Here is a 16,212-nt window from a genome sequence, read left to right on the forward strand (position 1 = left end):
TCCCGCGGGGTGAAGAAGGGGTCCAGAAACCCCATGACCGCGAAGGACTTCCATCTCCTCCCGATCCTGCTGCAGACCCACTCCTCTTCTCCTTCTTGTATGTGTCCCTGAGGCTCTTCCACTTTCTCCTGCAGATGTCCTCTGAATAAACACATTATCTTGTTAGTGGAAAGGTATTTGTACATCAGTGGGAAAATAGCGGGACAGTAGGCGGGCTTGCTAGCTTTAGCGCGGCTTTCCCGGATAAGTCAAAAAATTCAAAAGAGAAATGACTGAACTTACCAGGTTGCCCGATCTCTTCCCATATCTTCCTCCAAGCTACACTGTAATCCCAAAAGTTATTTGCATTCAAATGGTTTAGCTATAATCACTGATGGTAATTAATTTTCTTTGTAAAACTAAAATCATATAACTGTGTCAGACAGAACTCATTGGTGGAAGCTTTTTGCACTTAACCTATATTGTTTTGCATGTGATGCACTAAAATGAATACATTTAACATGGTCCTTTCTATTTTAAGTGTATTCTAATAAATAGTTTAAGTTCAATTTTTTATAAGAGAATAAGTTTTAAACTCAACACTCAAATAATAAAAGTAAATTTGATGTTTACTGATCATGTTTAGTTGAAAGCACTTTCACTATTTTTAAGTTTTTGTTGCCCCTCCCATATTTTTCCCGGCACTGGAACCGAAGAGACGTCTGGACTTGTTTGTCAGGAAAAAATAAGACAAATCGTTTTTGTTTGTTTCAGTCTACAGTCGATAGGGAGTACTTTTCCTCAAACCTCCACGCAAACTGGTGAGTTAAATCTTTATATTTCAACTTTAAGCAAAAATAGTTGCATGTTACATTACGCAAATGTGCACGCTAATTCAATCTACAGTGAACCCTCGTTTACCGCGGGGGTTACGTCCCAAAAACAACCCGCAATAAGTGAAATCCGCAAAGTAGTGAAAAGTATTTATTATAAATGTTTTAAGGCTGTAACCCTCACAGCCTTAACCCCTGCTCATGCGTAATGGTTCTAGCATCTTCCTCGTCCATCCAAACCGCGCGGTTCCATTGTGTGATGTGAGCACATCCAAACCGTGTTCAGGGTTAGCCCGGGTCCGGACTCCGGCCCCGGTCAGAGGAGGAGGACCAGAGCACGGCCGGGCACCTCCAGCCGTTCACACGGACAAATAAACCTGTCATTATTCTCCGCACAGCCGCGCTCTGACGCTCAGCCCCTCGCTGAGGCTCGAGGGGCTGAACACCGTTCCTCTGCACCTGTACGGCCTCTCGTAAAGTTTACTTTATTAACATGTGCGCCGCTGCAGCGCCATACAGAGCTGAGCAGCGTCTCGTCCTCGGCCCTCGCTGCTCCGTGCGGTACATCGTACTGAACTCTGCAAACGGGACTCGTGTTTCAGAAAAACTCGTGTTTTTTTCCTCTCTCTGGACTTACTCTCCACCAACAGGTTAACTCACAGTTCCCCCCCTCTGTAGAATGCTGCTGATGGTGACCTTGAAATCCCAATAGGAATCATCTTCAATGGTGAAAACGGAAGTCTAGAGCAAGAACTGAACCCCTCCCAGCTGGGAATCCTTCTAGAGGGCAATGTGGTAATGGATTCCATCTGCAGTCTTCCTTTGGCAATGTGTCTCCTGTTTGGACTGACTTATGCACTCCACTTGGAGTACCCAAAGTGCATGAAGAATACATTCCTGTTTATCCAGCAGATTATGCTGAATCTGGGACGAAACGATCCTCCTCCAAAACTCCAAAGGCTAAAAAATGAGCTTTCAATGTGTGCATAGATACATTGAATGTTCACTCTTCATTGAGCAGCTTTTTCTCAAGTTCAGGAAGTCATTATTGTGTTTGTAATTGTCTTTTTTTGTTTTTAGTGGATGGCAAAACCAGGGCTTAAAGGAGTAGTTCACTGATTTTACATATGTTCTTACCTTAGCTTTGAAGAGTTGATGCATACCTGTCTTGTCTCTGTGCGAGAGAAAGGCTCTCCCATATATTCCAACTACCTCCACTTTTTGCTCCTTTTAGAAGCTACCGAGCTCCTCCACGTTTTCCCTATTTATGTAAAATTACATGAAAAGTTACACTATCTAAGTTTAGTTTCACTAAATTTAACGGATAGATTTTTTAAGCCGATAAAAAGGGGCACTATATTACAAGCGCGCAGTAACCCTAGTGCACTCTGGAGCATAGACTGAGTTACTGGGGGGATGAAGAAGTGCTCCTACAGTGTTATTACACCTTGTAATATAGAGTCCCTTCTTATCGGCTTAGAAAATCTGTCATGGTCTGGTTGGGCACCTGCAGGTCTCAGACAGCGGCTCCTCCTCCTTTAGGCGGAGTCCGGTTGCCCCTCCCTGGCTGACCACCTGTGAGCAATCGTGCCAGCGGTATATCAGACCTGCGCTCTCAACCACTCATCGCCTGAGTATCTGCTATTCCCATGTTAGTTCAGTGGAGCATCCTAAACCTTGTCTTAACGCCGTGTGATGACTGACCTGTCTTTTCTTGTCCTCAGCGATAGCACCCGGAGTGGAGATCTTGTTCCCCTCGCTCCCGTCCTCCTGGACCTGGGCCGCCAGCTGCTTACACAACGTGGCCTGCCGGCCCACCGCTCACCTGCCTGCCTCCCCACGCCTCGACCGCTTCCGGGTTTTCCGCTCCACCTGTCCCCTCCATCTGAAACCAAGTAAGGCAATTCAATTCAACTGCGGAGGATTATTGGTTGTCTGCTGGATCCCTCTGATCGTGATCTCCTCTTGTCTCGGTACAGAAAGGAACTGGTGTCATACAGCTCGGAGTGGTTTGCAACCGCGTTTATTAGTCTTTCCTCCATATTGAATGAAGAATGAAGGGCTTTCACTGGACCTGCCCCTTTGAACTAGGGTCAGAGCCACATCACCAGGCTCCTGATTGGTTATCGCGGCGCAAATTGACGCTGGAGTTCAGTTTTTTCCAACTCCAGCGGTAGACGCGATACGCGCAAATGCACAAAATGCACCACACAAACTGACACGCATATTTTTATTCGTGCGTCAAATGCATCAGTTGTGCGACTGACGCATTTTCGCAACACAAAACTGCTTCTGAATTTTCGCGGGACCCCCAGTCGTGCGTCATCGCGCTTCTCCATTGACTTTACATGTAAAACTGACGCTCTGGTCATCATGTGTGAACACACCATAAGAGTGTCTTATGTGTCTGTCATGGCATGTGCTGTGTGGGAGAAAAGGACCCAAAATGCAGGCAACAGCTGAGATACGAGTGAGCGTTTATTTAGAACATGTGAGACTACAAACAAAAGTGAGGATGGCCAGAATGGAAACTAAGAAATAAACTGAACTGGGAGAGCTAGCTAAACAACACTGAAATAATAATTTGCTGGGTGAAACATGGGATGACATGCAGGGAGAATCACAGGGATGAGACGCGGAGAAAAAACGAGAAATGCAGATGAGTCGACAACGAGCACAGGTAAACACACACTATATATCACTAAATACCACAGAGGAGAATGAGGAATGGCAAAACAGGAGTGAGGCACAGCTGATCCTAATTGACATGAGGAGACAACAGACACAGACCTTCAAAGTAAAACAGGAAATGTACGCAGACAGAAAACAGAGGAAACACATGGGTAGGGATGACTCGACACTAAAGAGAGGAAACACAAAACCAAAATTTAATTAGGAAAACCTTAACAGAATACATAACCAGCGTAAACAAGCAAATAGTATAATATTAATAAACACAAAACCCTTAGTCAACAGACTCATGACCATGACAGTTTCCGTTTAATTCTTGTTAAGATTTGATAGTTCTTAGGTTTTGGTTTCTGTGCTCCCTCTGTTTAGTGTCTAGTCTCTGTCTCTATGCCTGCCCTGGTCCCATGTCTCCTGTTTAAGTCATCCCTGTTCTTGTCTTTCCTCTGCACCATATCAGTATTGCGTCTCTGAGTCTGTGTCTGTAAGTTCAGTCGGTGTGCTTCCCGTTTTACTTTGAAGGTCCATGTCTTATGTCAGTGTATACTGTTTGCTCCCTGGTCTCATCCTGCCCAATTAGTCTCAGCTGTGTTTCCCTTGCGTGTACCGTTTACTGATTACCCCGCTGTGTATTTTAGTCCTCTGTCATTCCCTGCTTGTTGTCTCGTCGTCCGCCCAGGACGCTGTGTGTTTTTTTTCTTGTGTGCTCCTTGTAGTTCCCAGTGCTGTTTCCCAGTGTCTTAATGTTTAGATTTAAGTTGGTATTTCTAGTTCATCGTTTTCAGGTTTATCGAGGTTAAAATGTTTATTTTACTGCTCTCTGCGCTAAATCATTATATTAACAGTTTTCTGCACCATTATTTTATAGTTATATTTTTATATTCATTAGATACATTTATTACTATTTCCTCTGTTCTGTGTGCAGTTGGTAGCACTCACAGTAGTGATGGTAAATTTGATTCTTTTTACTGAATCGAGTTTTAATGAGTCACTCACCAAAGTGAATCGGATTTTTTTGAGTTATTTGATTCACTGAGTCAGTTGACCAGAGAGTCCAAAAAATTTACATTTTCACTCAAACTTAATTTGTTTCTCTTTTCATGTAAATGCTACTGCTAAGATGAATGATTTTAAAAGAAAACAACTATTTTATAGAGCAAAAAAGAGCAAAAACATTTCTAAAATTAAGCAATTTCCTATCAAAATTGCTTAATAAACATTTATTTTGTTTGTTTTTATTTTATTAGTATTTTTCCTTAAATGTGTTAAATATATATATTTTCTCATCTAAATGTCCACTGAAATGTGAGCCAGGGGGCGGTAATGTGCCTTAACATTGGTTGCCAACCAAGAAGAAGAAGAAGCTGTGAGCCAGGAGGGAGGGGGTGAGTGAGTGAGTGAGTGAGTGAGTGAGTGAGTGAGTGATTCGCTTACGCTTACGATTCAGCACAGGAAGGGAGGGGGTGAGTAGCTCAAATGTGATGTTAGCAGAGCGATGCTACTGTGAACCGAGGAGCTATTTTCTTGATGTGAGCTTCTACTCAGGGTTTTTTCTTCCAGTTCAGAGCAGAAATTTTTTTGTTACGATACTGGATGTTGTGTTTTTCTCCACAATTTTAATTATAAGCTAGATACATTGCTGCTAACAGCAACAGGGATGAGTCAGTGAGTCAATTGGGCTTGTGAATCATGATTCATGAGTCAGTAAAGTGATTCTCGAGTATTGAACGATTCGTTCATGATTCGCGCATCACTAACTCACAGGGAAGAACAGTCATATGATCCAGCTTCAGCGTCGCCTGGTCCGGCGTCAACTTCGGCTTCAGCCTCACCTGGTCCAGCACCTCGGAATCGTCGGCCACTTTCTGGGCCTGTAGCCGGACGTCATCACCGTCGTGGGCGTTCTCCGGTCCAGCACCGTCGTCTCCTTCCCCTGCGTTCTCGCCGCTGCCTTCCGCACGGCCGGCCTCTGGACCAGCTCTGTCATCTCCTTCGCCGCCGCCGCTGCTGCCTTCCTCACAGTCGGCCCCCTGAACTGCTCTGTCGTCATCGCCGCCGTCCACACAGTCGGCCCCCTGAACTGCTCTGTCGTCGTCGACGCCGTCTGCACGGTCGGCCCCCTGAACTGTTTCCACGCCGCCGCCGTAGCCGCCCGCACGGTCGGCCCCCTGAACTGAACTGTGTTTGGGCTGTTTTCTTGGGCTCCGGTGTTTACTGTGCACTGCTTTTGTTTTCTGTTTCTGTATTGTGAATTATGTTCTCATGGTTGGTCTTTTATCACTCCCGCGAGTCTAGTTTCTTGTGTTCCAAGCTTAGTATTTCCCTCTGTGTATTTTGATTCTTAGAGTCCTCAGCTTTATGGTTTATGTCTCTTAGTTGCTGTCTCTACCGCAGTTCTGTGTCATACTTCCTGTTTTACTTTGAAGGTCCGTGTCTTATGTGAATGTGTCCTACTTTGCTTCCTTGTCCCGTCAGTCCTGATTTCTCCCAGCTGTGCCCTCTTTCTGTGTCTCATTCCCCTCGTTACTTCCCAGTGTATTTAAACCCTGTGTTTCTCTGAGTCAGTGTCGCGTTGTCCCTCATGCTGTGTGGATTGCCCTGTGGCTCCCTGTGAGTTTTGCTTGTCATTTTCCAGTTTAGTTTAGTTTGCTTTTGTATGCTTTTCCTGGCCAGCAAATAAAGCTGTGGTTTTGAGTTCATCCCTTGTGTCTAAGAGCCTGCATTTTGGGTCCAATTCCTGCCTGCCACACAGCGATTCATGACATGTCATACTCTAGCCCAGTCATACACACACAAACACGCACACAAAGAAAGATGCATATCACAAAATTGCAGGAAACAAACCCCTCTTCTTGTTAGTGTTAGAGGCTCATTTATCTTTCTGCCGTGAGACTTTACAGACGTACCAGGAGATTTAAACTTTTGTTTTGTCTACACTGTAGGTATGTTGTAACCACAGTCCCATCTGAAAAACTGTAGTCCTTGAATGGATCAGTGAGAGAATACTAATCGCTGCCTCAAACTGGAGACAGATGTCCACAAATTCCTGAGGGGAGAATGCCCAAAACTATCAGAACAGACTGAAGGAAATGAGGAAGAAGTAGAAAATAATATTTTTTTTTCATCCAAAAAAAAAAACCCACATATAAATTAGCACAAAGTAATTAACATGAGTGAATGAATGGTACATAAACATGAAAAATCACCCCAGAGACCTAAGTTTGATTCTTGCACAACTTATTAATTAAAAACTGTTACATTTATGTGAATGCCAAAACCTCAACAAGTCGCTAAAAGATAAGGTATTAATACTTAATTCATCTTTTATAAAGTATTACTCCTCCTTTGTATATCAATTTGTATAAATGTGTCTATAAATGTAAATGGTTACAAACTGGAATACCAGCCAAAAATTTAGACACACCTTCTCATTTAAAGGTTTTTCTTTATTTTCATGACTATTTATACTGTAGAGTCTCACTGAAGGCATCAACACATATAGAAATTATGTGGTAAAGAACCAAGTGGGAAAAAACTCAAAACATGTTTTATGGATTCTTCCAGATTGCCACCCTTTGATTTGATTGCTGCTTTGCACACTCTTGTCATTCTCTCGATGAGCTTCAGTTTTGAATAAATCCCCAACAGTGTCATCAGCAAAGCATCCCCAAACCATCACACCTGCTCCTCGGTGCTTCACAGTGGGAACCATGCATGTAGAGACCATCCATTCACCTTTTCTGCATCACACAAAGACACGTTTGTTTAACCCAAACAAATCTTTTCTGACTTAGTAATGGTTTCTTAGCAGCTATTTTTTTCTCAACTGCCTAAAACATTTGCACAGTATTGTATATTGTTACGTTTCGGTGTTGTCAGTGTTTTGTTTTTGCGTGACTGTCATGTATTTCCTGCTTTACTTTGAAAGTCTGTGTTATCTTAGTGTTTTCAGTTTACGTTTCCCTGTCTCGTCAGGTCTAATTTGCCCCAGCTGTGTTTCCCTCCTGTTGTCCATTTTCCTGATTGCTCCCTCTATGTATTTAAACCCTGTGTTTCAGTGTGTCATGGTTGCGATCTCCCCCGTGTTGTAAATAGTTTGGTGTTTTGTTGTAAATAAATAGTTTGTTGTAAATAGCTGTAAATAGATTTGTCGATACTTTCGTTTTGGGATTTTGGTGGTGAGCTTTAGTGGGGTTTTTTGTGTGTGTTTTTTTTTTCTTTATTTTTACTTTTTTTCGTGTTGCACTCCGGTTGCCTAGGCCGGGGTGTAACAGGCAGGTCTTTGTTTCTCTCTGTGTTCAGTTGCATGTTGCTTGGAGGGTGGATTCTACTGGGTTTCCGTCCCCGGGTGGAGCCGAGTCTCCAGGTTTGCTGCCACACACCTGAAGCAAGGCCCAATTTCTTTTCTGTTGTCTTGGTCGCACATTTGTAAAGGTATTTTTTTTTCACCTGTGTATCAACACATCAAGCAAAGGTGATAACAAAGTCACGGCAAGTGCTCCAACTAACAACAGTGCAGGCGGCAAATATAGACCCAGGACTGGAAGGGGAGTGTATGAGGTGTGATCCCACTCCTGAAATTCAGATAAATTATCTCCACTTGATATTTGGGATCTGATTTTTATGTGCTCTCAAAGTATCTCACTATTTAATAACTGCATTTTGAATACCAGGAACAGCTAATATCATTTCTGCAGCAAAGTGCAGTCTCATCCCACTCAACTGATACTCAGCAGCAGCAGAGACGTGGAGATACATCAGAACTGAGGAAATGCAGAACAAGGAAAATACAGAGTTTAGAGCAATGAAAGTAGGTTGAAGGTGCATACGTTAGCATCAGAAAGAAATGAGATAACACTGGGTCTTTTATCCCAGTGAGAAAGTCAATATATTTCCCCTGATATCTCTTATGTAACAACTGGCTCTCAGAGCGGTCTAGATGTGGGGTGGCTCTCAAAGGGTACCAATGCACAACTGACTCTGTAGAAGCTGTGGTACCAAAGTCAGGCCAGACTTAACTGCCACAGAACATCAGACAGACGAGTATATGTGTTAAAAGAAAATTGTACATAGTGTGATCAGCTACATGAAATGTGCCCTTTTTAGGATCACTAAGCAAACCACATGTCTATGTGACCTGCCATATAACAACTTTTGAGTGATAAACTTATTTTAGCAACTAACAGCTTCCTCTATTCTGAGAACATACAGATGTAGAAAAGGGCAACCTCAGCTCTGAGTTCTTGGAATAACTTTGTTATTTTTGTACACACGTGTAACCAGCTTGTTCACTTTACGTTTCCTTGTCTCGTCAGGTCTAATTTGCCCCAGCTGTGTTTCCCTCCTGTTGTCCATTTTCCTGATTGCTCCCTCTATGTATTTAAACCCTGTGTTTCAGTGTGTCATGGTCGCGATCTCCCCCGTGTTGTAAATAGTTTGGTGTTTTGTTGTAAATAAATAGTTTGTTGTAAATAGCTGTAAATAGATTTGTCGATACTTTCGTTTTGGGATTTTGGTGGTGAGCTTTAGTGGGGTTTTTTGTGTGTGTTTTTTTTTTTCTTTATTTTTACTTTTTTTCGTGTTGCACTCCGGTTGCCTAGGCCGGGGTGTAACAGGCAGGTCTTTGTTTCTCTCTGTGTTCAGTTGCATGTTGCATGGAGGGTGGATTCTACTGGGTTTCCGTCCCCGGGTGGAGCCGAGTCTCCAGGTTTGCTGCCACACACCTGAAGCAAGGCCCAATTTCTTTTCTGTTGTCTTGGTCGCACATTTGTAAAGGTATTTTTTTTTCACCTGTGTATCAACACATCAAGCAAAGGTGATAACAAAGTCACGGCAAGTGCTCCAACTAACAACAGTGCAGGCGGCAAATATAGACCCAGGACTGGAAGGGGAGTGTATGAGGTGTGATCCCACTCCTGAAATTCAGATAAATTATCTCCACTTGATATTTGGGATCTGATTTTTATGTGCTCTCAAAGTATCTCACTATTTAATAACTGCATTTTGAATACCAGGAACAGCTAATATCATTTCTGCAGCAAAGTGCAGTCTCATCCCACTCAACTGATACTCAGCAGCAGCAGAGACGTGGAGATACATCAGAACTGAGGAAATGCAGAACAAGGAAAATACAGAGTTTAGAGCAATGAAAGTAGGTTGAAGGTGCATACGTTAGCATCAGAAAGAAATGAGATAACACTGGGTCTTTTATCCCAGTGAGAAAGTCAGTATATTTCCCCTGATATCTCTTATGTAACAACTGGCTCTCAGAGCGGTCTAGATGTGGGGTGGCTCTCAAAGGGTACCAATGCACAACTGACTCTGTAGAAGCTGTGGTACCAAAGTCAGGCCAGACTTAACTGACCCTAAATGCCACAGAACAGCTTCCTCTATTCTGAGAACATACAGATGTAGAAAAGGGCAACCTCAGCTCTGAGTTCTTGGAATAACTTTGTTATTTTTGTACACACGTGTAACCAGCTTGTTCACTTTACGTTTCCTTGTCTCGTCAGGTCTAATTTGCCCCAGCTGTGTTTCCCTCTTGTTGTCCATTTCCTGATTGCTCCCCCCCCCCCGTTGTAAATAGTTTGGCGCCTTGTGTTGTGATGTAAATGTCTTATTTTTCTTTGATGAAAATAGTTGTCGATACTTTCGTTTTGGGATTATTTTTGTGGAAGCCCGTATTAGTCTTTTTTATGAGTTCGCCCTCCTTAAGAGCAGTGAGCTTGGGGGCCCTTTTTCCCTTATTTCTATTTTTCCTGAGTTGCACGCCGGTTGCCTAGGCCGGGGTGTAACAATATGAACTACAGGAGTAAACATTTCTAACTTGATTTAATCAATTTTCTGTTTTGGGGGTGTGGATTTGGTTGTTGATATTAAATATTTGTTGTTAATATTAAAATGACCATAAAATAGTTTCAATATCAGTTTTGAGATTTTTTTCCCAGTTAGAGCAAAGTAGCGCATAACCCTATAGTTGTTCAGAAAATATTTATGTCCTGCTTAAAATCTCTAAAAGCTATACTAAGAGGCATATTGTATTTTTGTTTTATAAAACATGCTATTACTAGGTGCAGAGGGATGTCATTGAGTAGGCTGGTGCATTTGATGAGTGACCTCACCTGACTCTTGTGTTGCAGTAAGGTGATTGCAACAAGTCTTTGGCTGTGTGCTGGCTTGTTGCTTCCTGTTTTGTCATTTTTTTTATCTGTACAAACATAAATGCAGGGCTTGATTTTGAGAATAACTGTGTTCTGTAAAAAAATTAGTCACTAAGGTCTTTTTGAAGCACTAAAGCAGCTGTATATTTGTGAGGAGTCACAATTTAATCACGAAGTTCACACCCCTCGAGAACAGCGGAAGGCTTTTCTCTTTCTTTTTTTTCTCTTTCTTTCCTCACCCCGCCTAAAAAGGCAGGGCTTATGGTTTTGCTTATATAGCTTCATTTCAAGTTCAACTCTGTTGAACAAACTGTCTGCCAGAAATGAAGGACTTCCTAAAAAACTTTCCCTTTAGGGAATTCAGTGTCTTTATCACCATCGTCGGCAGTTTTACTTATAATGTTTTACTTGACAGAGATGTGGTCTGCACTTGCATAGATGTAGCTACAGACTGCTGGATATACCTTCTTCTGCCGGGGTTTATAATTTTTTTCTTAATACTTTGGACAGACAAGACATTACACAGAACCTGCAGCTACTATACATTTGTATGTTGCGAAAAACAACCTGATGAGCAGCAACATCAACGACCTGTTGAGCAGCAACATCAACGACCTGTTGAGCAGCAACATCAACGACCTGTTGAGCAGCAACATCAACGACGTGATGAGCAGCAACATCAACGACCTGTTGAGCAGCAACATCAACGACCTGTTGAGCAGCAACATCAACGACCTGTTGAGCAGCAACATCAACGACCTGTTGAGCAGCAACATCAACGACGTGATGAGCAGCAAGATCAACAAAAGAATTCAAACTGCAGGGGAGCATTATGTGGTGTTTTCCTGAGTCGCATTATCAAGGCACTTTGTGTTGGTGTGCTGTGGGCTATTTCTGTGCTCATCGATGGAGACTGGTATGTTTGCTGTCAGAATGATCATTCTGAAAAGCAATCACAGTTAGCCTGCAAAGATAAAACCAACATGACAGCTGAAGAAAATGTGGTCATCAATACCCTGAAAAACAAATCAAGAGTGAGTTTTTTTCTTACTTTTTTCATATCTTATAACGCTGTTCTGTCACAGCAAACACTGTTGAAGTCCCAGCATCATCTCATTATAATAGATCAAGCTACAAAAGAAATATATAAGTAATTGAAATAGTCAACTGGTGTGACATTAAAAAGATATAAAAATCAGTGAATAATCAACAGTAATCCAATAATACCATGTATTTAATTCTAAAAAAAAGTGTCATAAATACTTTTACTTTACTATGTGTGTTTAGCCAAGTTTTATTAGATTCTGAAAACACAACCTATGCACTGTTTTATCTACCTAAGTAAATTATAACTATTACTTGTGGGGGGGGGGCTAAATATGTTATTTCCACTTTGCAAAATAAATATCCAGTGCAAAATCATTTTTAAATTTTTGTGGACCACATTTTGCAGAAGACTTTCAATAGGACATACTGTATGGCTGCAAAGGAGCCTGAACATCCCCGTCATCTCTGCTTACCGTTATGTAAAACTCACTAACACCACTGCAAGAAAGTCTAACAAGGGCATCTAAGTCACACTGACATTACAAACTCACATCATTGTAATGCCCATGATGTTGGTTGAGTTTCTCTGTGAAGCTATCTGGTTTTTAAGTGATGAAATGATGAAACCTGCTTCCAAAAATTTTTTAGCATTCATCCTCCAGCTTCACTGTGTAGTGTTACCAACTCCTCAGTAAGGAAAATCGCTATTGGCTGTCCGAAAAGTCACCAGAAGTCGCTAAATGATGTCATCGCTTTTTGCATAATTGGTCCTGCCAATGTAATTGTAACAGATGCTGTAGGAGAGAGAAATAACATAGTGGAAGAGACATGAAGTGAGTAAAAATGTAGAGTTACTGCTGCTCCCGCCCTGCGTTGCAGCGGCTTCGCTCATGCGCAATTCATTTGCAGTCGTACGCGTAGGGGTGAATATCTCCTGCTCTGACATCAGCTGGGGGCAACTGCTGCGTAAGGACTACCTGCTGCCTGTAAGCGTTTTGACATGGGCGAGGTGTCCACAGCAGCACCCGCTGCTTGTTAAAAGTAAGTAATACGTGCGTTCATGTAAAAAAGTCATCATAAGTCTCCAATAACACCAGAAAAAGTCGCCAGATTTGCTAGTCGCTTTTTAGAAAAAAGTCGCTAAGGAGGTCTGAAAACTCGCTAAATATAGCGACAAAGTCGCTAAGTTGGCAACATTGTCACTGTGCTAATGTGTTTATAGCTGTGCAGAAAGCCACCATGTAGCACATCATTATATACCAGCTAGCCCAACTTCAGTAACCCTACAAACGTCACTGCTGTTTAGTTTTCTGTCTTCATTTATGTCAGAACTGATAGCAGAGCTGTATGTTTTAATTTTTCAGAAATCTCACAGTCAGAACATGGTATATCATGTTTAGGTGGAAACAATACAATACAAATACAGTACAACTTTATTTATATAAAACATTTAAAAACCAACGGTATATCAAAGTGATTCAAAATAAAACAGCAGGTTAAAACATGATTAATATAAGACCAAAGTACTGAATATGCTAACAGGTCAATGGCACTAATTACACAAGATTAAAAGTGAATATCAAATCAAACTTACTAAAAACATAGATAAAATAGGAATTAAGTATAAAATACAGGCATTAACTAACCAGGAAAGAAAGATTAAATAAGTGAGTTTTTAATCGTGATTTAAATAATTGGATGGAGTCAGACGCGCGAATAGCTATGGGAAGGTTGTTCCACCGGTTTAAGAAGCTAGCAAACTAACTTCCTGCTGGCTTCTAACTCCGTTAAAATTCATAAATTCTGTTTTCATGGATGCCTGGATGTAAGCTTGGTTACACCTGGTAGAGCAGCCACACTGATCATTTTATTAAAGATGAAAGAATTTAATCAGTTTGTAAACCTCAGTGATGCTGCAGTGTTTGTTTGACCTGGGACCTGAAGCAGAGTTTGGACCCAAAATGGCTAATGATGTCAGACTTAAAGACTGGATTTTCACACCATGACTAGACGTCAGGAAAATGGTCCCAGCCAATGATTATGCAAAGTCAAAATGTTTGCTGGATTCTTATTTTAATCGATCAGCTGATTTTTTGTTTCTTTTTCAGCTTTTTGGCTTCTCTGCGCTCTTGGTTATCATTGCTCTGGCAGCCCTGGTGTCACTATTTGACCGGATATGCTATTGCAGCAGAAGACAAGTCTATGACAGTATGATCCTGGAAGAAGGGGAAGTTGTACTGAAAGAGATTTTGAGAAAAGCAGCGAAAGATGAGTTAATTAAAATGATCTCTGAGAAAATAAATGGAAATGAGAATAGGAATGGAGGTGAAAATTTGTATGAAGAAAGAAGCAGAAATGGGGAAGGAAATGGAAACAGACATAGGAATGGGGGAGAGAATGGGAATGGGGGACAAGATGAAAATGAAGGGGGTGGACAAGAAAATGGGAATGGAGTAAGAAACGTAGGTGGAAATGAAAACGAAGAAGGAAATAGGAATGAAAATGTAGGTGGAAATGGAAATGAAAATGCAGCTGGAAATGGCAATGGAGGTGCAAATGGAAATAGAAAAGAAGGTGGAAATGAGAATGAAGGAGGAAAGGGAAATGGGGGAGGAAATGGGAATAGAAATGAAAATCAAGAAGCAAATGAAAATGGATGTGTAAATGAGAATGAAGGAGGTAGACAAGGAAATGGAAATGGAGTAGGAAATGTAGGTGGAAATGAGAATGAAGAAGGGAATAGAAATGAAAATGTAGGTGGAAATAGAAATGAGAATATACATGATAATGGCAACAGAGGAGGAAATGGAAATGAAAATGGGAATCGAAATATAAATGGAAATGGAAGTGGGAATGGGAATGAAGGAGGAAATAGGAATACGGGTGGAAATGGAAATGAGGATAAATGGATAGAATGTTTTGTTGTTGCTGCACAAATGGTTAAAAAGTCAAGCATACCAAAACTTTCCAAAGAACAAAGAAAGGAAATAAATAGTAGTACGGATCCACAGTGAGATCTGTAACAGCAGCAGAAGTGACTGACTTATAAATGACTGTCCAACATTCAACTTATAGTTACATTAAAGTTGTTAAATGTGTAAGGAGATTATTTAGTGACTTTATATTTGTATTTTTTTGTATGGGATGGATTTGGACAAATATAATATAAATGTGTAGGCAGCACGGTGGTTAGCACTGTTGCCTCACAGCAAGAAGGTCCTGAGTTCAATTCCACCATCAGGCCGGGGTCTTTCTGTGTGGAGTTTGCATGTTCTCCCCGTGTTTGCGTGGGTTCCCTCCGGGTACTCTGGCTTCCTCCCACCGTCCAAAGACATGCAGCTTGTGGGGATAGGTTAATTGGATAATCTAAATTGTCACTAGGTGTGAATGTGAGTGCGAATGGTTGTCTGTCCCTGTGTGTTGGCCCTGCGACAGACTGGCGACCTGTCCAGGGTGTACCCTGCCTCTCGCCCTATGACAGCTGGGATAGGCTCCAGCGCCCCCCGCGACCCTGAAAAGGATAAGCGAATGGATGGATGGTGTTAGATTATAATATTATTTTATGCCATGTTATACCCCTAATTAAAGATTGTGAATTATTATGTAGTTTTAGTTTGCATTATTCTCCTGAATTAGAAGAAGCTGATAACTATTACATTAGTTAAACTGATTTGCATTACATTAAACTGCTGACTTGTTGTGAATGAATGATATTGTTTTATGATGCATTATACTGCTGAGTTATAAGAAATCTAATTTGTCTGAGTAGAAGAGAACAGAGTGTGCTGGAGTTTTCTGCCCCATTTCAGCAGGAGCAGATAAACAGGGAGCCAAGGTCGTAGCTTAGGCGCTGTGTGAGAGAGAGCATGTGAATGTTTAGGCTTTGTATGATAAGGTGGAGGCACCAGAGGCTATAAAAGTTTGAGCAATGCTCCACCATTTTGAGATTTTGAGGCTGTCTGCATCAGTGTCCATCTCCCACGTGTGTGATCATTAAATCATCGTTTGACTTAACCCGACCGGACCAGTGTTGTTATTGTGGTTTTTCTCTTGTCTCCATCCCCAATATTTTGAACCTTAACAATGGATAATATAAATGTTGCAAATAAGTAGAAAGAAAAGTGATGGTTCTCCTGTTCCTGCATGGTGCTGCCCTTAATGTTTGCAGGTAACTGCCATTTTGTGGCATTCATGTAAAAAGCTAGTTTGAGTCTCAGGCTACGTCCACATGTACACGGGTATTTTTGAAAACTGAGATTTTCCTTTTTCTTTCTTTCTTTCTTTAAATCCTGTCTGTGCATAAACGCCAAAAACTAAGGAAAACACTGCCAGGAACATGCCAAAGCAACAGGTGGCGATATATTCCTAACCCTGTAGAAATGTAATGTCGGTTGACGCATGCACTCTATATTCATATATTTCTTTAACACACATATTTACAATTGTCACAAGAGCAGTAAGCCAGATGCACAAAGCAGAACACCTTTTACTGTTTTACAAGAAAA

At 41.5% G+C, this 16,212-nt stretch overlaps 1 protein-coding gene across 1 annotated transcript; it reads left to right on the forward strand.

Moving 5' to 3' along the window:
• The first annotated feature begins 11,323 nt into the window (after positions 1-11,323).
• Positions 11,324-15,747, forward strand: LOC112431581 (uncharacterized). Its single transcript, XM_024800238.2, has 2 exons — positions 11,324-11,694; positions 13,816-15,747. The coding sequence occupies exons 1-2, from the start codon at positions 11,644-11,646 to the stop codon at positions 14,719-14,721; spliced, it is 957 nt and encodes a 318-aa protein (XP_024656006.2). The 5' UTR covers positions 11,324-11,643; the 3' UTR covers positions 14,722-15,747.
• Positions 15,748-16,212: the final 465 nt, after the last annotated feature.

This window comes from Maylandia zebra, linkage group LG20 (assembly GCF_041146795.1).
Source record: "Maylandia zebra isolate NMK-2024a linkage group LG20, Mzebra_GT3a, whole genome shotgun sequence".
In the NCBI taxonomy this organism is placed as follows: domain Eukaryota; kingdom Metazoa; phylum Chordata; class Actinopteri; order Cichliformes; family Cichlidae; genus Maylandia; species Maylandia zebra.

Excerpts from the sequence above, each read along its gene's own strand:
- LOC112431581 (XM_024800238.2), top strand. The coding sequence starts at position 11,644 with ATGACAGCTGAAGAAAATGTGGTCATCAATACCCTGAAAAACAAATCA. Across the intron at positions 11,695-13,815 it reads CCCTGAAAAACAAATCAAGA|CTTTTTGGCTTCTCTGCGCT; the intron begins GTGAGTTTTTTT and ends TTTCTTTTTCAG.